Source organism: Brienomyrus brachyistius, chromosome 23 (genome assembly GCF_023856365.1).
Source record: "Brienomyrus brachyistius isolate T26 chromosome 23, BBRACH_0.4, whole genome shotgun sequence".
NCBI lineage: Eukaryota > Metazoa > Chordata > Actinopteri > Osteoglossiformes > Mormyridae > Brienomyrus > Brienomyrus brachyistius.
In genome coordinates, this window is record NC_064555.1 from 22255892 (window position 1) to 22282062 (window position 26171).

The 26171-nt window shown below is 46.8% G+C and overlaps 3 protein-coding genes across 4 annotated transcripts; 1 reads left to right on the top strand and 2 right to left on the bottom strand.

The window, feature by feature from the left end:
- Nucleotides 1–406: 406 nt before the first annotated feature.
- On the bottom strand, nucleotides 407–21159 carry LOC125718910 (solute carrier family 66 member 2). Of its 2 annotated transcripts, XM_048993215.1 has the most exons (5): nucleotides 20700–21159; nucleotides 18549–18682; nucleotides 16455–16505; nucleotides 11518–11734; nucleotides 407–2930 (listed from the first exon to the last, which is right to left on the bottom strand). In XM_048993215.1, the coding sequence occupies exons 1-5, from the start codon at nucleotides 20900–20902 to the stop codon at nucleotides 2723–2725; spliced, it is 813 nt and encodes a 270-aa protein (XP_048849172.1). In that variant the 5' UTR covers nucleotides 20903–21159; the 3' UTR covers nucleotides 407–2722. The 2 variants fall into 2 exon arrangements, with proteins under 2 accessions (XP_048849172.1, XP_048849173.1); XM_048993216.1 differs by lacking the exon at nucleotides 16455–16505.
- A 599-nt stretch (nucleotides 21160–21758) lies between these two features.
- On the top strand, nucleotides 21759–23453 carry LOC125718915 (heat shock factor-binding protein 1). The gene is made up of 3 exons (XM_048993221.1): nucleotides 21759–22281; nucleotides 22713–22779; nucleotides 22905–23453. The coding sequence occupies exons 1-3, from the start codon at nucleotides 22237–22239 to the stop codon at nucleotides 22997–22999; spliced, it is 207 nt and encodes a 68-aa protein (XP_048849178.1). The 5' UTR covers nucleotides 21759–22236; the 3' UTR covers nucleotides 23000–23453.
- txnl4a (thioredoxin-like 4A) lies at nucleotides 23360–24912 on the bottom strand. The gene is made up of 4 exons (XM_048993218.1): nucleotides 24715–24912; nucleotides 24245–24398; nucleotides 23969–24072; nucleotides 23360–23720 (listed from the first exon to the last, which is right to left on the bottom strand). The coding sequence occupies exons 2-4, from the start codon at nucleotides 24395–24397 to the stop codon at nucleotides 23549–23551; spliced, it is 429 nt and encodes a 142-aa protein (XP_048849175.1). The 5' UTR covers nucleotide 24398; nucleotides 24715–24912; the 3' UTR covers nucleotides 23360–23548.
- Nucleotides 24913–26171: the final 1259 nt, after the last annotated feature.

The following is a 26171-nucleotide window of genomic DNA, read 5'->3' on the forward strand; positions in this document are numbered from 1 at the left end:
TCTGTAATGCTGGAAACCAACAACAATCCGCTTTTGGTAAATCAATTATTTTGCAGATTCGTCTGGGATCTCTAATCCTTATTCTCAGCCATCCCGAGGGGGGGGGCGGGCACTGGACACCACAGGGAGGTGACCACCACTGTGTCCTGCACTTTCACATTTCTGGAGAACGCAAAAGCACGGAGGTATTCAAGCTCGTACAAAAGACGACGGCGGAGATCAATATCCTTCAGCTGTTTTATCTAAAACGCTTTGAACCAATCGGCTCATCAGTAATATGCTCTGACCTTGTAAGGGACTAGCACAGAATGTAATAAAACATTGCTTTTACTGCATGGTCGTGTTTCAGAGTAAAATACGGTAACAGGAATAGCAGATGGGAGAAATGAACACACAGACAGCCACATCCGTTTACCTTTAATCCTTTACTGACCGTTTGCAACATTCTCAAACCATTCATTTATTAGATTTTTTTTTTTTTTTTTACATTTTCTTCCTACCAAATCTTCATAGAATACAAACAGTTTATTAAAAAAAATGTATATGAACACATGTAGGCAACCCCTGCAGATTAATCTTATAGGGGGGACTTAAATGACAATAACCCAGCTGCCGTTACCATACTCATTTACAACAAATGCATCAGCAAATGACCACATTTGGCTAATGCCGCAAATGACATACAATATGAAAAAAAGACTGAAAAGAGGAGCTCCATGGAGACAGAAATCATGGGAGTTTTACACATATATGTTCTGAGGGCAGAAGGAAAAATTATTGGTTCTCTCTCTGAACCAATCAAATTGTAGAGGAGGTGGGTGCAATCAACTAGGACCAAGACATTTGATTGGTTGGTCCCACCTCCTCCAGTCTCTCTGAACCAATCATTTTTCCTTCAGCCCTCCCAACATTTTGGTATCGGTAAAAATCCCATGAGCACACAGATGTGTCCGGTGCTGGTCAGCACAGGGTGAGGAGGAGCGTCAAAGGTTAGCTTTGAAAGTGCAGGAGCGGAGAGGCAGTGTGACCCTGAGGCGGGCCTGGGGAGCTGGAGTGTACCCCGCCGGGGCCACAGAGCCGGGACACGCGGGTGCGACACGCGGGTGCGACGCGCAGCATCAGAAAAGCGCACATATGTGAGCGACTTTGTTTTGACCGCTCTGTCAGGGAAGCGGGCTTGTGGTTCAGCTCTCACATTTACATTAAACACTTCATTTTAAAGTAATACTGGCACATCTTTCCAGAATTCACCATGAAAGGAGGACAGCACAGAAAGGGGAGATGTGCTAAACTTCACAGATCCAATTGGGTTGAACCGAGGTGAAGCCGGGACAGACCATTATGATATAAGCAAGGACTGGGGGCCCAGTGAAGACGGCACGGATGACAGAGAGGGAAGGATATGGCCTTACGGGCTAGCGAAGGCCATCCGTGCACTTTAAGTGACCTGCATGTGGTGAGCGAGCTCACCAGGAGCGCATTAATGGCGTGTAACATAAAGGATGGTCAAATCTGTAACTAGGAAGTGAAATGTTCTTAAAAACGAAATGTATAAAACAAAGATAAAATTCTAAGGAAAAACACAGAAAATACAGAAAAACTAACACATGTCTCCAAAAAAATCCTTTGGAATGGAGAAACACCAAGAATAATAAAAATGAGATTAGCGGATTCCCCAAATCCATGTGACCAACAGATTTATTCATCCAAAACCTGAAAGCTGAACCTCGAAGGGTAACCATGGACACGGGAGCAAATGACAGCTGGTGTCCACTCCGAGTACCTCCACGAGGTCTGTCCCCCCCCCCAGGAGAGGTCAGACCTTGCAGCGTAACAGTGGTTATGCAGTTCAGGCTTAAATTGGCTTTTATCCACACATTAACTATAGCAACCCATGCCCATATCGCACAAGTAATTAAACATAATAATGAAAATAATATACTATCCTGCACCACACGGAATCATCTAGATGGCTGCAGGTGGATGGCTGGACTGTGACACCATGAAACCCCACCAATAAACCTCCAATGAAACGTACCAGCTTCTGAGGCATGGACCATCTGATTGGCTCATGAACACGTTTGACACATTGACGTCTTAGTAGTGCTGCCCCCTACTGGCTCTTGTGTGTGCGTCCATGGGTCATGGCCTTTTTTGGTATAGCTGCGATCGATGGAGACTGAGCCCCCGGACGTCAGCAGGGTTCTCTAATCGCCTGGAAAGACGAGAGTAACCAGGTCCCCACCGGGACTGTGTGACAATGGCGTCGGAAGTCGTGACTGTCGGGGGTGTTTAAAACCTACAGAAGAGTGAACAGTTTACGGGGGGGGGGGGGGGGGGTTTCCAATGTGGCACCCGCTTCTTTCCCGATGCTCCAAAGCCGGGGCAGCCCTTGAGGAATTATCTAAGGCAAGGTTTGCATGCAGCAGTCGTTATAGACGCAGGCCAGGCGTAAGGAAAACATCCATATTACGAGTGTTTACGCTACAAACACACACATTGTGCACTGTATACATATGTACCAATCATCGGTGTGTGCAAGTACAAGTATACATATTTATAGTCTGCTCACAAACTGACATATGCCCAAAGAGATTGCGTATAATATTAAAGGACTGGTTATAAAAAGTAGGAAGAGATCCTCCCATCGCAAATGCCATGGGACGCCTGTGTGCCCGGGGGTGTGAATGAGCGTCCCCACCTAGCCAGGGTGGGGGGGAGCTCAGAGAGCCTTGGCGCTGGTGGTGTGGGCCGTGTGGGACACAGGCTTCTGGGGGTAGCGGCTGTAGTAGTAGACCTGGAAGAGGATGGCGAGGTCCACGAAGACCTGCAGGAGGCCACAAACCCAGAACTGCACGGGGGCCTGGGTGAGCAGGAAGTAGGCCGTCTTGAAGGTGTCGCCGCTGGTCCACATGCAGACCATCTTGATACTGCCGAGAAAGAGGGACAAGGTCAGAGGGGTGCGGAGAAAGCCGGGGCAGGCTTGTAGACATCTCAGAGGCTTTCTGAGATCAGCGGCAGAAGTTATACAGGAGCTGTGTGGTCACAGCTCATTATGAGAAAGTAACCTGAACACAGGGCACAGAACAGAGGACACCAAGGACCTCAGGATGGATGGATGGACAGAGGCACAGGCGCACACACACACACACACACACACACACACACACACACACACACACACACACACACACACACACACACACACACACACACACACACACACACACACACACAGACCCTGGTTGACCTCAGGAACACAGGGACGACAAACTTAGTGATAAATGACTTTCACAAACGGACACAAAGTGCCCTGCAGTGCCGCGAGAGATCGGCCTTGTCCTTTATCTGCTCATGGTCGCTGCTGGTTCGGTGTGACGATGGCGATGAGCATCTCCGGGCCCTTTCGATCATCAGCTGGCCTCCAGGTCTCCAGACGCCATAAACATTTACAAACGAGGGAGGTTGCATTCACTTGATAGCATAATTCACTTTAGAATCCAATAACCTGATTAGTAATTTATCTGGTCAATTGACCTTATTAAAATTAAATGCAATGTTATATATAAAACTTGTGCAAACAGTAAAAAGCTGAATTTACAGCTCAGTTTAAAAGACGGCCTTCATATTGAGTGTGCACTATTCCAGAACCAAACTGTGTTTGGCAGACATTTCACGCTGCACATTAAATATGAATTTCGACTTCGGTGCACCACAGACATCTCTCGCACACCGACTCAGTTCTCGCCAAACATGTGTGAATGAAGCTCCCAAATTTACATACAGCAGCGTCCATGAGGTTAAGGCAACATCACGCTGGCTACATCAGGACAGACTGTCAGAGCAAGTTTCCATAGAGGACTTAGAGGAAAGCCCTTACTGAGCAGCCCTGTCACTATGCACAGATGGAGGAACATCACAGACACACATTATATGGCCAAAAGTACGAACATCTCACTGCGAAATCAAAAGTCATTACTATGAAGCTGGTCGGCCCATTGTTGCCATGAAAACACTCTTAGGACGGCTTCCATTAGATGCTGGAACATTGCCAGTGGGACCCACTGCCATTCGGGCTGGATATTGATGCTGAGGGATTAGGTCTCTTTCTGTGAGTCTGTATCTGTGATACATCACTTTGCAGCTGAACTTGCTCCTAACCAGGTCAGTTCCAGCAATGGAGAAATTTAGCAACCTGACTTGTGGCGAAGCTGGCATTCAGTGATGGTGCCAAGCTGAAGGTTACATGCCTCTTCTGTAACCATTCTGCTAATGTACGTCGCTGGAGACCGCCTGGCTTCGAGCTTAATTATACATCTGTGTCAGCAATAGGTCTGCCTTAATTAGCCAGTGCCTCTCATTAAGAAGGGGTGTCCACATGCTCTTGGCTGTACTGAGTATTCCTCATAACTATTTTTCAAGTAAACATTTCCAACTTTCATGACTTTCCCAGTGTCTGTGTGTGTGTGTGTGTGTGTGTGTGTGTGTGTGAGAGAGAGAGTGTGTGTGTGAGAGAGAGAGAGAGAGAGAGCGAGAGAAAGAGAGAGGGGAATATAATGAAACATTTACCCCAAAGGTAATAACATTTTTGGGCTGAAAATTGACTCGCTCAGTTCGGTCTTCGCTCCTACTACTTTCCATTCTTCGATACCAAAAACATGCTGATCCAGAGATTCTCCAGGAGACATGCAGACCTTCCCTGAAGCACCACAGTCACAAAGCCAGTAGATGTAGGCCATTCAGTGCATCTTTGGTCTTCGTTCAGGACTGGAACACGAGTCACCATGAAGGACGCAGTGCTCTTCTGAACTCTATAATCAATACGAACCAAAGCCAGCAACCCAAAAAAAAACACCTGTACGTTTCAGCAGGAGTATGATGCTTGACCCAGGCAACCCAATCTGTCAGCTGTGAGCATGTTTAATCTGAGCATGTACAGGGACAGGAGAGGGCGCCGACAGAGGCCCGTCTCACTGACACCAGCGGGTACAGGGACAGGACGGGGCGCCGACAGAGGCCCGTCTCACTGACATCAGCGGGTACAGGGACAGGACGGGGCGCCGACAGAGGCCCGTCTCACTGACACCAGCGGGTACAGGGACAGGACGGGGCGCCGACAGAGGCCCGTCTCACTGACACCAGCGGGTACAGGGACAGGACGGGGCGCCGACAGAGGCCCGTCTCACTGACATCAGCGGGTACAGGGACAGGACGGGGCGCCGACAGAGGCCCGTCTCACTGACATCAGCGGGTACAGGGACAGGACGGGGCGCAGACAGAGGCCCATCTCACTGACACCAGCGGGTACAGGGACAGGACGGGGCGCCGACAGAGGCCCGTCTCACTGACACCAGCGGGTACAGGGACAGGACGGGGCGCCGACAGAGGCCCGTCTCACTGACACCAGCGGGTACAGGGACAGGAGAGGGCGCCGACAGAGGCCCGTCTCACTGACACCAGCGGGTACAGGGACAGGTCGGGGCGCCGACAGAGGCCTGTCTCACTGACACCAGCGGGTACAGGGACAGGAGAGGGCGCCGACAGAGGCCCGTCTCACTGACACCAGCGGGTACAGGGACAGGACGGGGGCCTGTCTATGTCTTTGTGGGGACCCTACATTCATTTCTGTAGGCATAACCCTAATCCCAACCAAGACAACCTTCACTCCTACACAGCCCTAACCTTAACCATAAGTAACAAAACAAAATACAAGACTGTTGGCTAAAAAGATTTCATTCATAGATTTTTATAAAACCAAGTTTCCCCTTGTAGGGACAGAAATAAAGTCCCCACAAGTAAAAAAAAAAAAAAAAAAAAAAAAACAGGATTTTTGCCACAGTGAGGACGTTGTAATGAAACGTAATACATACATAAAACCCCCCCCCCCCACACACACACACACGCACACGCACACGCACGCCGTTTCTATATTCAGTTAAGTATGGCTGACTTATCCTGACCTTGAAGCAGGAGGAGTGTGGAAAAGGGCCCCTCATCTCCAGTCAGCTGACGGACCCTTCAGAAAGCCTCCGGCGGCGCAGGGTTTCACTTTCTAGCTGCCAATTTGTTGAATCCACTTTAAAAACTTTAAAAAGCTTAGGAGGAGGAATGCTAACCTGACACTGCATGAAACAGTTTACCTGGTGTGAAGTAGGAAACCGCTACGCACATCGCACATGGAGCAAATGTGAATTTTAACACAAGTGGACAAAGACATAGACCTCTACCAACCACTGTTTTGGCACGCGAGTTAGAGAAACACCGCATGTGTGGGGTCATCCAAGCAGCACACCCCTGGATACAAATGGCATCTTCCCGTATCCAGGCAACCCTGTGTAACATCTAACGGATGCGGGTGTCTCTCTCGCCTGGAGCCACCAGGCACCAGCAGCCCATCGGCACGCTTTCTCCGGCAATCGGCATCCCCTAGCAGGCTGACCACCCAGGCAGCACAGGGCAGACACACTGGCTCTCTGGAAGGCCACCACTGGGACCTCACAGGAGCTGATACTCTCCAGAACACAGTAATGCTTCCATGACCTCAGAAGAAAGGGGTCCAGACCGTCGTTCTGTTTATTAGCTGAAGCTTTTAACCAGAATTATTCATTTGATGGATATTTAATGAGATTAAGACAATATAGCCGTGTCCCCCCCCCTCCCCCATAGGAAGCATGTCGTGACTCAGCAGGGGTTAGCATTAGCAATACAGGCGGGTGGGGGGGGGGAAGGTGTACCCAATTAAGGGGGGGGGGATCTATGATCTGTATAGCAGACAGGATTCGGAGCTGCATGGTCCACTGGCCTGCCCGCAGACGCACGCCACGCCTCCCGTTGATTATTAAATCAGCACGAGACAATGAGGGCGTCTAACGAGCTGTCATGGTGAGCCTCGTCAGGACGGAGGACACAGACCGCCCCATCCCCACTTCCTGGGGGCGGCAGACGGGCACCCATCGGCGGCGGCAAGGACGCTGCGTTTTGGCAGACGCTGCGAAGACGTGGCTGTAGATAAAAGCCAATTTCCAGCCGATTGTTATGAGACAGTCGATAGCGAGCATGAGGCGGGATGAGAGCGGCACACGGGGGCCTCGACTCCTGACGAGAGAGAAATCGCTCTCGCCATCGTCCGCTGATGTTCCGTCCGGAAACAAAACACTTTATAAACAGAGAGAGGAACATTGAGCAGAGTTACTATGGAGACAGAGTGGGGAACCGAAAGGCAGAAGGGGGATCGTGCTACGGATGCAACAAGTGTAAACACGACGTCGTGGGTGAGCATCCGGGGGCATTAGCAGGGACCGTAACGACCAAGGACTAACCATTCCTGTGTGATGGGGGAGGCAAAACCATTATGCAACCACTATAGTACAATATAGGTATCCAGGACAGGGAGGTGCTCAGAACTGGGACTTCAGCATAGCAGCGCCTCCTCACAGTGAATGGAGGTCAGAGGTCGGGGGGTGGGCAACACAGGAAAGTCAGCTTACACTGATAGCCCCAGCTTACCCATACACCCACGGGGAATACGTGGGTACAACAGGTATGGGCGTGACAGGTGTCTACCTACAAACGTTCTTCACTTTACCCATGTGCCCGCTAATAATCTGCTGAGAAGAAAGACCGTTCGTGCTCACATGTCAAATGAGTGATGTGAGGTCAGGTGCAGGCCTGAAAACTCGATCGGTCACCTAACGACGAGCTGAGGAGAAAACCCACCAGAATATTCCTCACGAGCCAACAAGCCCCCAGCGAACGCACCATGCTGGCTGATTACAGCTCTGCCAGCCGACGCCCCCGACAGTCCCCAGCCTGTCTGACTGCGGTTTCCCAAGATGAGGCCAAGATGGGCCATTACGCTGTTTGGGGGCTTCAGTGGGATGAACCATTAAAGAATGGGATGGGGGTGCTTTAAAAAAAAAAAAAAAAAACACAAAAAAACAGAATGTTAAGACAGGGACTAAAATAGGAAAGCAGTCCTGCAATCACTTAAGCAAGATTAAAGCGTTCGACAGGTTTTATTTGAGTTATTATTATTATTGTAGGTATTATTAAAATACCTACACTAATGTTGGTCTATCCGATTTCTCCACTTCCTGTATTTGCAGTTTGCATTTTTCATTTCCTGTAATATTATCCAACGTAACTAGTCATGATTCCCTGTTGGTTACGCAGCTGGATAACTGGACTATTGTTGCACAGCTTATAGGGTAACTAGGCAATCTGAATAAACCATCTGTGGGGATGGGGGTGTGGCTTGAGACACCCAATGGGAATTACTTGGTTTGCGGCTGGCCAATCACAGAAAACACGTGGGCCACAGCCTAGAGGTCATCTTCATGGGACAGGCCATCTAATCCAATGATAAACACACAGCAAGAAGTTATTTTGGGCTCCGTCTTATAAGGGCCATCCTGGGCCTGGAGCAGAGCACCAGCTGTATAAGGATTCCCCAGATCCCACCGTGACTCATTAGCACAAGTGTGTACATGCAGACGCCGGAGCCCGTGGGCCCACGGCGATATGACGGGACCTGGGAAACCGGCCCGGCATCACGGCCATCTCAGTCACCGCACTGAGTGCTGACTGAACCCGGTCATTTCTCAACGAGTCGGTATAAATGGGATCACGGAGCCCCTGGGGTCTCACTCGATTCTGAAACATTAGCAAAATGTCTCCCAGAACACTAATGTATTAAACCCCATCCAAGCCGGGGTGAGCTAATTACTCATAATGACAGTGACGACAGTGAAAAAGCAGGGTCTTAGCTTTGAGGACACGCCCAGCTGGACAGATCCCCTTCCCCTGCCCGATCGCACTGCCAGCATCGCCGTGATGCATTCCCACTTAAAAGTTCTGAGCAGCTGCTGACTGGAGATCAGCAGAGCACCTAGGCGACCAGCAGACAGAACACGCTGATTGGGGAGGGGGGCATGTTCTTCCGCAACAAGTTCCAGGGAACAAACATCGCTAATTAAAATCCAAAGGAAGCCATTAACCTTCGGCCCCCCCTGCCACCCCAGCCCCAAAGCACTCCTGTCAGAGTAACACAGCAGTGAACAGCCCGGCTCCTGCTCCACTGCCCGGTAATTAGACTGAATCAGAGAGGGCGCTGCCCCCTGGCACACGCCGCCCCCCACCCCCTACAAAGTGGCCGCGGGCCCCGGGACCCACTGGGATGGGTGGCAGGGTTTTCTTTGTGACACGGAGCTCATTAGGGGAGGAAACCATACCACCGCGATGCTGGAGTGTGTGATCCAGGGGGTCAGTGCAGAGGGAGAGAGATCGCAGGCAGGACAAATTCAGTTTAAGGCCTGGCCGCATACAAAGTGCACAGTCAGTAATGAGCCCGTTAGGAAATGCTCCACATTAGGAACAATGAAATGTGGACGGTGTGAAGAGGGATGAAGGTGTGAGGGAAAGCTGCATTTCCAAAGGGGGCCACTGGGTAGCGCTCTAATGTTCCAAGGAGATATGAAAGCTGAGAGGTTTTACTGGACCCACTGTGGTTTGATAGGGCTGGGTGAACCTGCATTACTGCAGTGTATAAAGCGCGGCCTCAAAGGGGCCCTACACAGGCCCCATGCTAAAGGTAAAGTAAACCTGCTATAAGCAGAGAGCCCCCTACTGGAAGACTGAAGCAGACGGAAGCACACCAGAAACGACAGAATACAGAGCAGAGCTGAAATCAAAGCAGAGAGCGGCAGGTAACACAGGGGGCTCCTTCACCTAAGTGAGAATGAAACCTCACCATCAATAACCAGTGTGGGGTTGGCCAGAGGAGCAGCCGATTACAGTAGTCAGGTAAATAATGGCTACGCTGCCCCCCCCCCCCCCCCCCCCCCATCATGGCTGCTTTAATTGCCCGTCAAACAGATGCAGCTTAGCCAGAGGCACCTGAACTCCCTCAAAGATCATGCCGTACGGTAACGATTCACCAGCAGCCCATTTAGCCTCTGACACAGAATCCAGGCCTCCCCGAGCACCAAAGCCAGCGGCAACTACCGCATTAATTAAAGTACCTAAAAACAAACAGCTGACACTGTCATAATTAGCATCCTGCAGTCCGGGAAACTCCTCAGTGCCTCCTGGCTGCCGTTAAAGGTATAATTACTAAAATGGGGAAAAAAAACAAACAAACATCGAAACGTGATCAGAGTACTTAACAGCACACACTGCTAGCTGTAGCAGCGATAAAGGTACGAATCATGAGGAATGACTAAAACGCTGAATATTAGCGCATATTAACAGTGCAGGTGAAATACAGGATACGCCGGATGCTAAATGCCAGATGTCCCCATCGATCTGCTTTAGTCACGTTTTCTGCTGTTGAAGTGTTCAGAGCAAAATGTTGATTTGTCACGTCGTGGTGAGACAGCGGGGGGCAATCAGGAGCCCGTCGTAGCTTAGCAATGTGAAACTGGGCCAGGGCAGGCTGAAGCAACACTGATTCTGAGGGGGCTGATTGCACAGGCCGGCGGGAAACGGCATGTGAGGACCGCTACCATCAGTCATCACTCCTTTAGCATTAGCGGTGTAGCGGGAAACGGCATGTGAGGACTGCTACCCATCAGTCATCACTCCTTTAGCATTAACGGTGTAGCGGGAAACGGCATGTGAGGACTGCTACCCATCAGTCATCACTCCTTTAGCATTAGCAGTGTAGCGGGAAACAGCATGTGAGGACCGCTACCCATCAGTCATCACTCCTTTAGCATTAGCGGTGTAGCGGGAAACGGCATGTGAGGACCGCTACCCATCAGTCATCACTCCTTTAGCATTAACGGTGTAGCGGGAAACGGCATGTGAGGACCGCTACCCATCAGTCATCACTCCTTTAGCATTAGCGGTGTAGCGGGAAACGGCATGTGAGGACTGCTACCCATCAGTCATCACTCCTTTAGCATTAGCAGTGTAGTGGGAAGCACTTACAGCAGGAAGAACAGAACTACTATGAAATGTACAGGATCTTTAAACAGTTGTAAATAGCCAACTTATTATAGATTCTGTATTCTTGATGAACAGCAGGAAAAAAACGTCATGCTTATTTTGCAAAAGTAGCAATTTTTAAAAAACTAACACCGTGTGAAATAACTTGGACTGATAACATGTACACACACACCACTTTGTGGGGACCCTACCTTTATTTCTATGAACATAACCCAATGACCTCACCCCCCACCCAGCCCTAACCATAAGTAACTAAACAAGATACAAGACATTTGAAATTCTTAGTTTTTTAATTGCCTTCACAGATTTTAAAATTGAGTTTCCATTTGTGGGTATTAAAAAATGTTCCCACTGGGACAAAATAACAGATTTTTATCACATTGTGGGGGAGAGGCAATATAATATATGCATCACTCACTCACTCACTCACACACTCACACACTCACACACTCACACACTCACACACACTCACACACACACACACACACACACACACACACACACACACACACACACACACACACACACACACACCACTTTGGGGGAGGCCCCTAGCAGCCCGGCTCCTACCTCATGCCCTCAGTGGACTTGTTCTGGTAGTTGCAGTACAGCTGCGGCGTGCCCAGCATGGCTTCCGTGAAGACGGCCAGGAAGCCCAGAGTCTCCACATAGAGCGGGGAGTCCAGCAGGAGGTAGGTGACGTAGCCAGCAGCGGCGGTGAAGGTCAGCACGCACTGCAGGTAGTCCGAGAAGCGACTCCACAGCCAGAAGGAGCTCCAGTCGAAGTCTGCAGATGGGGCGAGGGCATGTCAATCGGCCTGCGTTCAGCAACTCCTTAAAGACCTTAATTCACGGTGGGGGTTTGGCCTCCATTAGTGTCACACCCCACTGACGGTCTTGAGCAGTGACGGTGGGGGGGGGGGGGGGGGGACTTAAGGATGATCTTCATATAACACAGGAGCCCTTAACATCTGTTTCTGTCTCGGAGGTTCTCCTTACATTTCAGAAGCAGAACTACGTCATGGTAGATCTCAAATTCCTCAAGGAAACAGGGAAGGGTGCAGCTACTGAAGTCAGTTAATGAGCCACAAAACGCAAATGGAAATATAAATGTACAATTACATAAAGTGTGACTCAATCTGACAGCGCCTTCATGCTGAAAACATCCTCTGATAGTCAGCGACTAGCTGGTTGCACGTGTGAAGACCCGCTTCTAAGGCAGCGCCCTGACAGCACGCCGCCCTGCCTGATATTTTCAGGTGATCAGCAGCCATTTGAGGGAGCTGTCCTGACAGTACAGCAAGCAGGAGATCAGAGGATCATTGCCACCATAAGCCAATCCTGCCTGATGCAATTACATAAAGGGCACTTCTAACAGGAAGAATCAAAGTAAAATACACTCTGGGGTCCTAAAACGAAAAAAGTCTCTCTCCTTATTCCACCGGAGCTGGTGGGAGTTACTCCTCGCTACAGGTCCGAGGACTTCAGGGTGTGAACGCGGCGTTTGAGCCCCAGTCTCCTAAGATGAGAACCAGCCTAACGCAGGAGCATAAGGAAGGCCCGATCAGTGCGAGTGACTGAGCCGGACAGATTTGCTGAGATCACCGGCTGTTCTTGGATGAAGGTTCACGGAGCAGCAAAGGCCAGACTGTACCTTGGAGCAACACTGAAGGTCAGAGCGATGACATTAACATGGATGGCAATTTGCTAAGCGGGATGCGGATGAGTTTGGAAAACTAGATCTGAATAGAGCACTAGATGCCAATCGTTTTAATCGTGGTGACAAGATGGAGTGTTATGCATAAAGGTTAAACAAGGCTTTAAAAAGAAATATGACTGGAAGATATGGATTTGGTGCTGTGTTTTGAGGGGTGCGTTACGCGGTTCAGGGCACTGTACCTGTGATCGGAAAGCTGCGGGTCCCAAATCCCAGTGTTGAGCGATTTATACAGTCGAGCTCTTCAGCAATGCCCTGAACCCGCAACGGAACCAGCTTTCTCAATATGTACAGTGCTTTCTATAAAAGGGTCTGTGAGTTAAATGTGAATCTGTAGTATGCCCCCATCCCCCACCATTACAGAATGACCATATTGATTTATGATTTGTCCACCTGGGTAATACGGCTAAACCTTCCTATTGTGCCGACCTCAGCACAGCGAGCTCCAACCCCCAGCTTCATGGAGAACTGACATGAGAGTTAACAGTGACGCCTGCGGGACATTTATCTTCTCCACGGTGCCGTCTGGGGGCTGCCGACTCGCTGACTTGACAGGCAAGAAGCGCTCGAACAGACGAGGGGAACCTCAGCTGCCCCCAGGCAGGAACCGCTATAGCAAGCGTGGCGATGCACACCCTGGGGGGGGCGGGGTGAGCAGAATGACACACGCTGCCGGCCCCATTTAACCCAGGGAGAGTTGCACCGGCTAATAGCTAACGGCTAATAACCCCTCCCCATGGGCACACCATGGCAGGGCATTTGTGGGACCTTTTAGTCGCTACTATCATGATAGTCCTCTAGGGGGCAGCACAGATACTCAACCACAGTATGTGAAGAGCAGCTCCCATATCCTCCCTGAGCCTCCCCTGTCGCACTGCAACATCCTGACAGCAACCTACTGACAGGCGGAGGCGGGGGTGACGCTCCACGTGCCCTAACCCTGTACTCCCTGAAGGGGGCACTCACGCTGCGGATTCGCCGGCAGCCGAATCAGAGGGCCGAGAGACTCGATGTCCCTTCGAGATGCTCCGCAGAGGCGTGTAGATGGGCAGCCAGCTATACAGGCTCAGCATCTGAAGCATGCTACTTATAAAAACTCGAGAGGCTTACCTGTAAAACCCTTATATTTAAGCCAGAACAGAGGATTAAAGATTTCAGGGGACTTCTTCCCTAGCAACAAGAACTTTGATGGAAATCGCGCACACACATGGTATACTGGGAAACACACCAGAGCATTTTAACGGAATAAACAACCTCAACTCACTCCTACAAACCTACCCTTCAACTGGCTTTAGACAACATCCTCAGAGAAAGCAAGATAATTGGTTGAGAGGGGGGGGGGAAAAACACACACACACACACACACATACACAAACACAAACACACACATACAAACACACACACACACACAGCTCATCTACAGCCTGCACCAACATCCATAGCACAGAAAACTACAGCCAACATTCTCAATCTCATAAACAATGTATCAAAACAAAGGTAAGACTCCTGTGTGAAGGTGTAACAGGAAGGCCGACCGTGATCCCCCAGGACATAAATAAGGGTCCGGCTTTTATACCAGCGCGCGCTGCAGCCTGGCTCCAACGCGACGTGGGAGGGAAAAGGCAAGTTCTGCAGGCGACAGGGATCTGCATCAGCCCCAAACCGGAAAAACCGTCCGTGACTCAGGTCTATATTTTCATCTGCTTCCGATCGGTGGGGACAGGTATTCGTGCTTAAATTCAACGGCACCAAAATCCTTAGTGCGTAAACCAGCCTTATGGACCGCAGTAGATTCAAGTGAAATCAAATATTTGCAGTCTTATTTACAGTTATGAGTCAAATGTAAATTATATAAAATTCAGCAGGCGTGGTGTGACAATGGAACCAGCTGGAAGACACCAGATCCTGCTTAGAAATTAATAGTGCTATCCAGCCTTCTGCTTATAACCACCGGGGCACACTTAAGTACTCCATTATGCTCTTAGTGACTTTTTCCGGGGGGGGGGGGGGGGTCCACATCAGTCCTGCAACTACCAGTAAACAGTAGAAAAAAAAAACGTTTCCCTCTCTGGGGGCAAACTTACAATATTCATGGATTTGAACAACTGGAAAAAAACAAGAAAAATATGATGGGAAAAAAAACAATTGTTTTGGCTTCTACAGCACAGCAATGCTCTGATAAGTGACTAACAGCCCATTGCTGTGTGGAACCGGCACCTAGCACAGGTTGTGAAGAGCATCCAATGCTTTCTGTCAGTTTTCCTCGCAAGATCAGTCCCAGAGGCTGTCAGGAGTCCAGCAATTACACGGGGGCAGCAAGGGCAGCTGGGCTAGCGGGAACAACCCACAGCCTCATCTCCAAATGCCCGGCGCACCAACCTCCGTCCAAAGGAAATCTATAGGGAACACGTCTATCCGAACAGCGTGACATCGGCAGCAAGGCCGCCGAATGGCGGTAAACGTAGGTGGCGGTCCGCACAAGTCAGTCGTGCCAACACCAAAAGCAGGAGAAGCCCCCCTCCCCCCCTCCCCAGCACACCACACCCACACAAAACCCAATTCAACAGCCTCCACCAGCAGTACCAGAACAAGGCGGATTTTCCGAAGCGGTTTGTGGATACAGCACACAGACCAGTACCGTTTTCCTCGTACTGTACATGTGGTTTGTAACAATTATACTTGTGCATGTAACACCTACACATTAACCATTTCTCGTCCATAGCTTGTAGCCAAGATTCTAAATAAGATTCGCAAATGAGACAGAAGCTAAAGATTACCGCTTCGGGATACCCGCAGGTCGCGGGTTCGAATGCCACCTCCCGTCTGCATGTGCAGCCCTAATACATGCTATTAGGCTAATGCACACTACAAACGGCAACTCGGACCCAGCTGACCCGTTAACGGTGCTGGACTCATAGTACTGTTAAGGATCTCAAATGCGGAGGGTATGAAAGAGTCCAGACTAATCAACAGGAAAAGGCAGTGAAGCCTGAAAACAGCCCTGTGAAAAGCTCTCAGCGCCATCTGCTGGCAAAACCACGAGTCTCTGCCTGTCGAGCTAAGGCACAAAAAGACCCTTCCTTCACAACTCCAAGCAAAGACAAACATGCTGGAATTTTGCTTTCTACACATTTTAGCATTTTCAAACATATAAAAGAATATGAGGTGTATGTTATGACCACTATTTACTCTCAAATTGTATCCCAAATTTAATATTTATTAATTGTTGCTTTTTAACGTGTCCATACTGAACATAATCTAAGCCAAACGATTTTCATCAGAGTTCATCTACATCTATGCAATGCCAGACAATCCCAACGCAATCATGGCATGCAACAGAGCAAAAGGGGAATCCAAACGCAGCCAGTGTGGGCAGATCGCTTTACCCAAAAACAAGTGCAAAGAGACATCAGAGCACATGTGAAGGCAGCATGTCCGGCAGCATCTCCAGAGCAGTGGGGCTAGTCTGAGCCCCCCAAACTGGGCCCAGCAAACCGGGCCGGTCATCGGTCATGGCTGTGCTGCTGCTACGGAAGAGGTAATAACCATCCCTCGTCTCATTCAGACTGCCGGAGGGGTATAAACTCGAGGTGGGGAAGTGGGTCACACTCAGGGCAGCATGCTTGGATGAACCGCTGAGAGGACAAGGCAAGTATAAAGAGAGCAGGGGGTTAGTGAGTCAGGAAGGGTGATGTGAAAGGCGTCGGCCATGCTGTTAATGCCAGAGAGAGTGGATGGCGCGTGATTGGTGAGGTGTGACTGGCAGGGCACAGGAGACAGCGGTACCTACCCAGGAAAAGCTTCTTAGGAACTTTGATCTCTTCATCCTTACTGTCTGATGCTAAGGCACAAAGCAAAATAAACAGGGAGAGAGAGAAAAAGACACACAGACCATTTCCAGGGTTACTGGGGTTGACGACAAAGAAGAAATAAGCCGTTTGTCCTTCGAGGAAGTGGGGAGGCAGACAGTTGGCGTCACGAAGCTCACGTATGCACGCGCCTCTACAGATGCGAGAGGGGGTGGGGGGAATTACCCGATGTTTCAGTGGTGCGGAGGCCGACGTCTCGAAGTCCTCAAAGAAGAAGGGGAACGACAGATGGCACGCTAGCCACTAAGACGAGACACCTCCGTGTGGGATGTCACAAGCAGCTAAGTTTGGGCAGCAGATCCCACTTTAAATCCAAAAAGAAAAATTTTAATAACTTAAAGACGACCCAGAACCCAGATGAGTTAATGTTTAAGCTGTTGGAGGCCATTTTCAACCATACTGAACCTGATGTGTGAGGAGCCCTGAACAAACCTATTCCCTCTCAAAGATTCGTAAACCCAGAGGCCCCATCAGAAAAGCGACATTCAGCTCAGATTTTCCCAGATCCTCTAGTCGCTGAGTTTACACAGCTCTATATCACAAACCTCACACAAAACCCTCACCTGATCGGCAAGTATAGCCAATATTTCTTACGTAGTTAAGTCAGAAATAAAGATCAAGACAAGCGAGGTTCAAAGGTGTGGTTTGCAGAACTAGACGCTAAGTTGTCCATTTTATTAAGTGGAATAGCTCTGCTGATTCACACATCCCACTGCCATGCGAAATAATCATATGATTGTTTTGTCTGATCTAGTCGCACTTGGATCTATGCAACACACTGCAAAGTCAGTGACCACCTATGTAATGCAAACACCCAACATGAGCAATTTCAGCCATATGCTACATTAATACCACAGCTTCTGTCATATTCCTCAAATAGCTCAACGTTTTCATCATCAGAATAGGAAAGCAAGTTTAGGGCCAGCAAAAGCTTCAAGTGACAGAAAAATCATTATAAATGAGTTTTGCGAACCATAAACAGAAATGTGGAACATTCCGGCAGCTATGGTGAGAGATAGTCAGCACACACTTTATAATATTGTGTCAGTTCTCAAGATGAAGTTCAGGAAAGGGGAATAATTAGGTCTGCCATGCAGAGAACGTCATTCGGAGGAAATCGTGGCCGATACCTTTGAGAGAAGCGTGAAAAGGCAGCCGGTTTTATGACGGGAGTATAAATGAACGCACATTAACTGCTTATTTTATTCAGCTGAACATTTATGAACCTCCCTATTTAACTGAGTTCTTAACTGAATTATTCACATATTGTTAAATTATAAATGAGTCAATTTACTTAATTATTTGTTGAATATAGTAACTAGATTTTATAATAAATATCCACAGATCACTGAAGATTGAAACTGGGCTGAAAATTAACCAAGATCTTTTAACAAGATGATCAGAATTCAGCATTTCACTCAAATACCTAAATCAGGTCTAAAAGACAAGAACAAGACACAGATATTCTATACTCATTCAAGGGGGGAATCATTAAAACCCAATTTAACAGATGAATAAAACCCTATTAAAGTGAGCATCAAGGACAAGGAGGACAGGGGAAAGAAGAGGAAACGTTCATGTATGTTTTAGGCCAGTGTTTGCCGACCTGGTCCTTGCTAACCTCCAGACAGTCCACATTTTTGCTCCCTCCCAGCTCCCTGCCAGACAGTCCACGTTTTTGCTCCCTCCCAACTCCCTGCCAGACAGTCCACATTTTTGCTCCCTCCCAGCTCCCTGCCAGACAGTCCACATTTTTGGTCCTAACTGGGAGCTGGGAGGGAGCAAAATTGTGGACTGTCTGGGAGGTTCCCAGGCACTGAGCTGGGAAACAGTGTTTTAGGCCATACAATCCTAATTATCCATATTTTCATTTTGGAAAACAACACATTAGGAAAGACAGAAGAATGTGACACTTGTGTCCTAAATCATTCTCACAGGCGTCTACACTGAAACTGGACCCAGTGACGCCCAAAGCCCAAGTGCTTGGAGAGGGAGTGTTGGCGCATCATACTGACCCAGGAAGACCCGCCGTTTGGTGCTCAGCTCTGCGGCAACACGGACGCTGGTGCACAGGTTGAGCATAATCAGCATGGTGACGATCATGATGATGCTTTGCCACAACAGGGGGGTCTCAAAATACCGCCCGAACCTGCAGGAAGGGGAGACATGAGTGACCGAGTCACTGGCATGTTCGGGAAACCAAAAGTACAGAAGGAACACCAAAGGAAGCTAAGCGGAACTTTATAAAGCCTTCGGAGGTTAACGGAGAACACAAACACGGCCAGCACAAATCCAGTAGCTCAATTTCAAGAAAGAGAGAAACCCCCGTTAGCATGACGCTAACGCTCCTTCATGCCCAATAAAATCCTGACCAAATACTCCACGACTGAATTTTCATTCAGTACTGAACAATCATCTGCAGACCTCTAAACTCCCATCAGAGCAGGACTTCATAACTCACGCTCTCCCTGGCTGCGGGTTACAGACGTACTTCGTAAAAAAATGTTGCAGCTAATAAGCCGCTGCAAAGTGGTGAAGCACCAAAGGAGGGCGCACTTCCCTAAAGAAAGCTGGTGAAAACAGCGGGCGCCGCCACTGGTGGCGAGTGTAAAAACAGGGCTAAAAGGCTTCAGATTCAGCTTCCTATTTCTCTGTCCAGAATATCTCAGTAACACTTCACCTGAGGGGGCACCAGTAACTTCGCAACAAAGTTACTACTGAAGTTCAAATCATGAATAAATATAGTAACTGAATGACACATGTACCTTTATGATTGATTAATAATGAATGAACATTGGATCAGTACGTAACTAACACTTCTGTTTAATACATTAAGTAAGAGTGTAGTTCTACGTTATTTTTGTGCAAACAGGTACATACTAATGATTTCTGTATTTCTCAGCTAAGACCCATCGGAGGCCAACTGTGCCAATATCTTCCACTAGCTAGTAATGAGGTCATTCTGACCTGTCTTTTAGAGTACATTTTATCTTTCACAGTCAGGAACAAGACAATTATCAGCCTTATACAAGATTAAGGTGATATACAATAAAAAAAAACAACTTTATTGATTACAGGAGGAAAGTCTTTTAAAGAAAGCCAGCACACCATACAGCTCACGGTATCTACAGCGGGCCGGCTAGACTGTGAAGGCCAGTCCAGAACCCTGGTACTGGAGGTACAAAATATACCCGGGCTGCAGGCATCAAAACCAACACAAATGCAACTGCCCTGAACAGCCACGACACTAACTGGAAAACCTCTAGCCGCCAGTTGGTTTAATGAGGCAGAAAATCTGAACAACCAGAGGCTGACAAGTCCCGCATAAGAAGCACTTCTGTGGAAGAGAGAGATACTTCGATTCCCTGGGGGGGGGATTCGTTAGTCAATGCTTATACTGATATTAATGCATGAATATGGCGCTGGTGTGACAAATATAAGTAATATTAATGTTTTTTTTAGTTATTATTACCATATCATTAAGGTCTACTTAACAAAACGTTGGGAGGGTTGTGCAGCAGTAGCACAATTTTATTGCACATAATAGAAGCTTTTATGATCTACCATGAGTGATGAAAGCATTTCTTACTGGGCAGAAATGTACACCTTATAATATCAACTACAAAAACAAATGTCAAATTGCATATACTATCAGAACAAAGTATCTGCGGCATTTGCGATGTTTACCCAGCAAACCGACGTCAAACCGTGCTGAGGTAGGGGAAGAAGCGCCTACATCCTGTGTGTTGAGATCTTATCCGTAAGAGGGAGGATTTTCCACCTCCTTTAGGACTTATGTGCACTTATAACATTTTAACATTGTTACAGCGGTGGCGGTTTCCAGCTTAAATCGCAGGTAAATGAGCGCCTACCATTACGGGTTTTAACTAAATCCTGTAATCTAACTTTTTCGAGTGTTTTTTTAATGAATATACAAGTCATACTTCAGGGAATATTGCGGCCACCTTGGAGAAAAACATTTGTGACTGACACCTTTAAATAGTAATCGATACCAAATAAATAACGTTTGAGTACTCATCCTCCCGTCCTCGTTTAATATCCTTAAGCAATGTTCGGGGTGATGAAGTATTTCGCTGTACAACCTAATATCGGCAGGCCTAATGACAAACGCAGTGTAAAATAAAACAGTATCTATCGGCACTTACCTGAAGAGTATCCTCAATATATTGGCCACCAGGAGAACTAGGCACACGTAGGAGGAGAAGCCCTCTGCGTTTTGGGTCCGTCGGATGTCCCGGTACTGGGGGATATAGGGTACGACCCCACCGAAGACCATGGCCCCGGCGGCGAACCATGACACCAACTGATTGAGCACATAAGTCAGCTGCTGAAAGAGTTCATCTTCCATTTTCAATCAATGCCCTAAAAAGCCCCGGAGAGGTGATAAGCAATGGGGGGGGGGTCTAACTGCGCACTCCAAATCACTGGTGGTCACTCTTAGCGGATTGACACCGACCAGTGGGAAACCATTTATTTCCGGCAAAATATCTGTATCTCAAATGAATATCGGTGGGAAATCGCTCCAGTTCCCAAAGTTGGGTGGGAATTAAAGTGGCTTCAGATCCTGAACTTCATTGCATCGCTGCCACGCAAACAGGGCAGCATCCTGTAACAGAGAAAAGTACAGACTGAAGAAATATGACAAGCACCCCATAAACAAACACTCCGGAAATAGGAACGATACGATATATGAAACAAAAATCATTAGGTGCTTTGGTCAAGTAAAACCGATTCCTACCTGTAATTAAAGGGATCTTTATGTCGTATTAAATAATGCAGAAATCAAGGGAGTGTAATATAATGTAGATCATCGTTAAGCATCAATGCACAGGAATGTTACTGGCACGTTGTCAAATGCAATGTATTTTTAGACGAGGTGATTAATTCAAACTTGCCTTTATGCATCTAAGCTCCTCACGGCGAGGATCCCGGTTCCGTCCTTACGAATAGCTACTGCGCCGTGGCGGCTATCGATCTAACCTCCTCCACTTGGAGACATCGACACACGGGAATGGTGAACTCAGGACCCCTTTGGTGCGGAGCAGGACTGGAGGAACACACATCCCGCGATGGGCCAACCGCCACACGGGCAGCCAGCTTCGTTTCTGCAACCGGATTCACGGAATCGAACCGCGCTTCCGGGATACGTCACAGGCCGCCTCGCCGGGACGCCGTAGGGTCCTAAAGCACATTAAATTATTCATTCGCGTTTCAATTGGCTGGGAGAAACAGCATGGGATCGCACAGTGTGGGGTTAAAGTTAAACGCTGGGAGAGTCTGTACAGCTATGCGGGGGAAACGCCTTGCTGCGATTGATCGGTTTTTTAGGGCAACATTTTAAATACACAAGTAGCCCGATCGCAGAAGTTTCTGCATTTGACTGTACGGTGTTCAGATTGTCGTGGCTACTTATATTTTTATTATTTGTATGTGTGTGAGCAAGGTGTAATACATTATCTAATTACACGTTTCGATAGGACATTATTGGCGTTAAAGCAGCGCTAACTTTTTGCTGAAGGTGCTTTTCTGGAGGGCAGCTGTTGAAGACTTTGAATTCTGTTTCGATCTGAAATCGTAGCTTTCCTTCGGTTATTCATCACCCTTGAGAAAGATTTTACTTTAAAGGACGCTTACAAACTGGATTTGCAAATAACGAAACAGCGATCTGCCTAAAAAAACGCGATGGCTGAATCGAACTGGAATGCAGCTCAGGATTTAACAGATTTTGTAAGTCTGACGTTACATTGAGAGGCGTAGGAACCTAGGGGGACGTGAACCCCCCAGTATTTAAGTCCAGTTAGACTTCATTCATTCCCCCAATAGAGTTTCGTATTAAAATTAAGTTGTGTAGCCACCAATGACCCACTCTCTCCGCTTTCGGTAACACTTGACTCCCAGTGCTCATTTGTTTTAATCTATTAGCAACGGGAAAATGCAACAATCAAACGAATATTATCCATAGATACAATTTTTAACATGTTAACAAAGAGGGAGGCTTGTCATTTTTCGTTTTTGTTGTCACTTTTTGCAATCATACGGAATTACCAGCTCCAAATGCAGCTAGCGAAACCAGCTACTCTAGGGAAAAAGTATATTGTATTGTATAGCTCTTGTTGGCTAATTGTGTTCGCTAAATCAGATTTTCTTTTTCTGTTCAGATGGAAACTACGATGCAGAAGCTTCAGAAAAGGTTTCAGGACATGTCTGACCAGCTAGTCTCAAGAAATATCCTTAGTGCTATAATAACACTTTTTCCACTGTAAACTGCAGTTTCAAAATCATGTCACATGCACGTGAAATACCTGGGGTTGGTGTGTGACCGAAGCGACTACATTCCTTAACGTAGACACTGGACGAAATGGGAACCAGAATTGATGACTTGGAAAAGAATGTTGCTGATCTCATGAAACAGGCAGGGATGGAAGAGCCTCAATCTTCAAAATGACTTTTTGTACAGGCCGTATACATGTGCAGAGTTAATGTTTGTAAATTGCTTAAGTACAGAACCATAACGTGAACAGAAGTGCCTTTCGTGTCCAGCAACAAGATTGAAGCAGTTCAAACCAGAAATAAGTGTGAATTCAAAACCAAAACGTGTTAGCTGCATCTCACAAAGGTTTGTTTTGTTAAAAAGGATTCATTTTGTATTTGCAACTGGTTTAAACATCAGCTGCTTTGTAATGCAATGGCAACATCAGCACAATTTCACACAAGGACCAAACACCACACATGTATATTCTTTTCTTGTAACATTCTAATTTGATCAATTGGCAGTTATTTATAAATAGAATGATGCACAGAAAAAAAAATTTCAAACAGTTTATTCTGACAAGAATCTACCTTTTCCACCATTTTGCAAATTACAAAGGATTCATTATGTAATAAAAAAAACACTCAAACATTGACTTGGTGAATTTCCTTCTACAAATCATATATTCAGACTTCAGTTAACCTAAATGTCCATGGTAAACCGACAAGGAGAGGAAAACAGTACTTAGTATCTGTATTTTGTTGAGTAGTCCTTTGGAGACACGACTAGACCTCTTCCTTTCCGCGCACCACGGTAAACTGTCTCCACAATGTCTATCATCTCCTGCTTGTCCTCCATAGTCCAATTGATTTTGTTGTTGTTACCTGTTCCCAGGTCAATCATGATGTGCTTGTTCCTGGGTGAAGTGATCATAAGAAGTAACTAAACCAAACATTTCTATCAACTGGTTTGTACTAATGCAAGAATTTTAACTGAAATACGGGAGCAGTTAATCACAATAAAAACTAAAATCAGAATCCTCAGTTTTTCAATGAACAAACTTGAAATGGTTATCAGATTAAGGGAAGGTAATCACAATTATCATAACAGCTTTTGTAAAACATTTACCATTTATTACACTGAAGAAGGAAGCAAAGCACTAACCTGAAAAAGAACATTACTGTACAGGGATCATATAACTCGTACATCTTGTTGAAGTCGGGTACCTCAGTGATATCCACCAGGTAAATAACTGCAAAATTTTTTACCTGAAGAAGATAACATGAATCAGATGTGTAACCACATACAACACACAGATGCATTCCTTAGAATTTCCACCACTTCAGTCATCAGAATCTCTGAAATTAAAGTTTGAGATCAATTTGATCGGTTTTACGTGTCGAACGTACTGGAAAATGTATTTAAATTCAACATACATACCTTTTCAGCGATGCTGTACAAAACTTCGTCCATCTTCATACAAGTCGGGTCCCAGTCATGCCCGAATCGAATGACTAGAACTCTGTCCTCTTCGGACAGAATAGCTTGGTCAACTTGCCAGCCATTATGAAGATGCGGGAGCATGTACGACATCCTGATAGGGCCAAGCAAACAAACAAACAAAAAGGCGATCAGGACGCAAATATTTAACGTCGGGCCACTGGTCGTGAAGTCTTTCCCCCCTTCTCCTTTGCCCCCCTCTATAATAGCTACATACAGCTAAGGTGATGATTCGGTGAGTGGGATACTTGAATAAATCAATCCTTGTGCTTATGACAAGCCTTACAGACGGTATTAAAGTTGTAGATCGTTTAGAAAGGCACACCGGTTTCCTACCACTGACATTACTATAACGACGTTAACAGGGCTCCGGCTAACCGGGAAACGACTAAAAATAAAACAGTCCTTACCTGGCAAAGTGGCTAACAGATACTCGCTATCGACTGCTATTCGTTTTTATACGGAATACTGATCGAAATCAAAAACGGGCCATGAAAGCACTAAACCTCCAAAATCACTATAAACCTTTGAGACAAGACACCACCAAATACAGCGGTTTTAATGCAACCCCGACGTTACGCCTGCGTTCGCCTACGTCATAAGTGTGAGACGGCGCAGCGACGTTCGGCGGTCTAACTATTAACTGTTCCGGGATCAGTTACACGTTGTTTACGCCCGAATTACGATGCTCAGTTATTTTACAGATTAATTTTTAAAATGTAGATCTTGATTTGTAGGTATGACTCTACGTAATATAATTTGGGATCAGGGCGAGCCAGGAAATTATTGGTGTTTTTAAGATGTACTGATGCAGTCATGTAGGATAAAACAAAATCATGTAATGCAATTCTTTAGAAAATGTAAGACTATTCAAAAATACCTGATCGGATCCGAACTCTGATGGCTTGCGTTCTTTTGACCAGAGCTCCACCATAGGTTCACCACACCTGAACCCATGGTGGGGGCGAAACTCTTATAAAAAGAATGCAAGCCATTAAAGTTAGAGTCTAATCTTTATTGTTTTGATTGTACAGTGGTACCTCGACCCACGAACAGTCCTGTTCACGAACAAATCGGGTTACAGATGTTCGGAAAAAAAATGGTACCGGTTCGCGAACCGTGTTTCAGGCTGTGAACACAAAACATCCCCCAAAAGCGCCCCAAAGAACAACCCGAAACACGAATAAGTGTACATTATGCCCAAGAACGGTTATGGAATGTATAAAAAACTTGTATATGTATGTCTTTACTATGTCTCTTCAGAGGTCGAATATCTGAAAAAAGAAAAAAAATGAGAGAGAGAGAACGTTCTGTTATAGCGGTACCTTTAAGTGATTGATAAACATGTTTGTGATGGTGTTTAACAGTCAGGTATCTATACATAAAATTACACTACTTCATTAATAACATAAATTATTAAGTAATTCATATTTAAATGTTATATTCTCCATTCAAACATAGTGGCAAATGTGTATTGTTTGTTTACAGTACAAGCAAAGACATTCATCGCCATACAACACGTGGCATCACAATATGTACATAAAAAATTTTACGAATATGAAAATAATGTCTGCGGTGTGTTGGCGCCCGCCCAAGGTCGCGACCCCAGTAGGGATTAAGCGGTCACGATAATGGTTGGATGGGTGGATGGATGGATGAAAATAATGTACAGTATAATAAATCACATTTTCGAAATTACCGTATTGTGTTTGACCGTTACTTAGTCTTTTAATGTTAATTATTTTGTATTTTTGGGGGAATATGTTTTGTGGTTAATTCTTTTTCGTGTTTTGGCATCTTTCGAGCGACCAGCCCACCAACAAGCGTATGATCTGTTGTAATGTTTTATTTAATTTAGCATTATTTG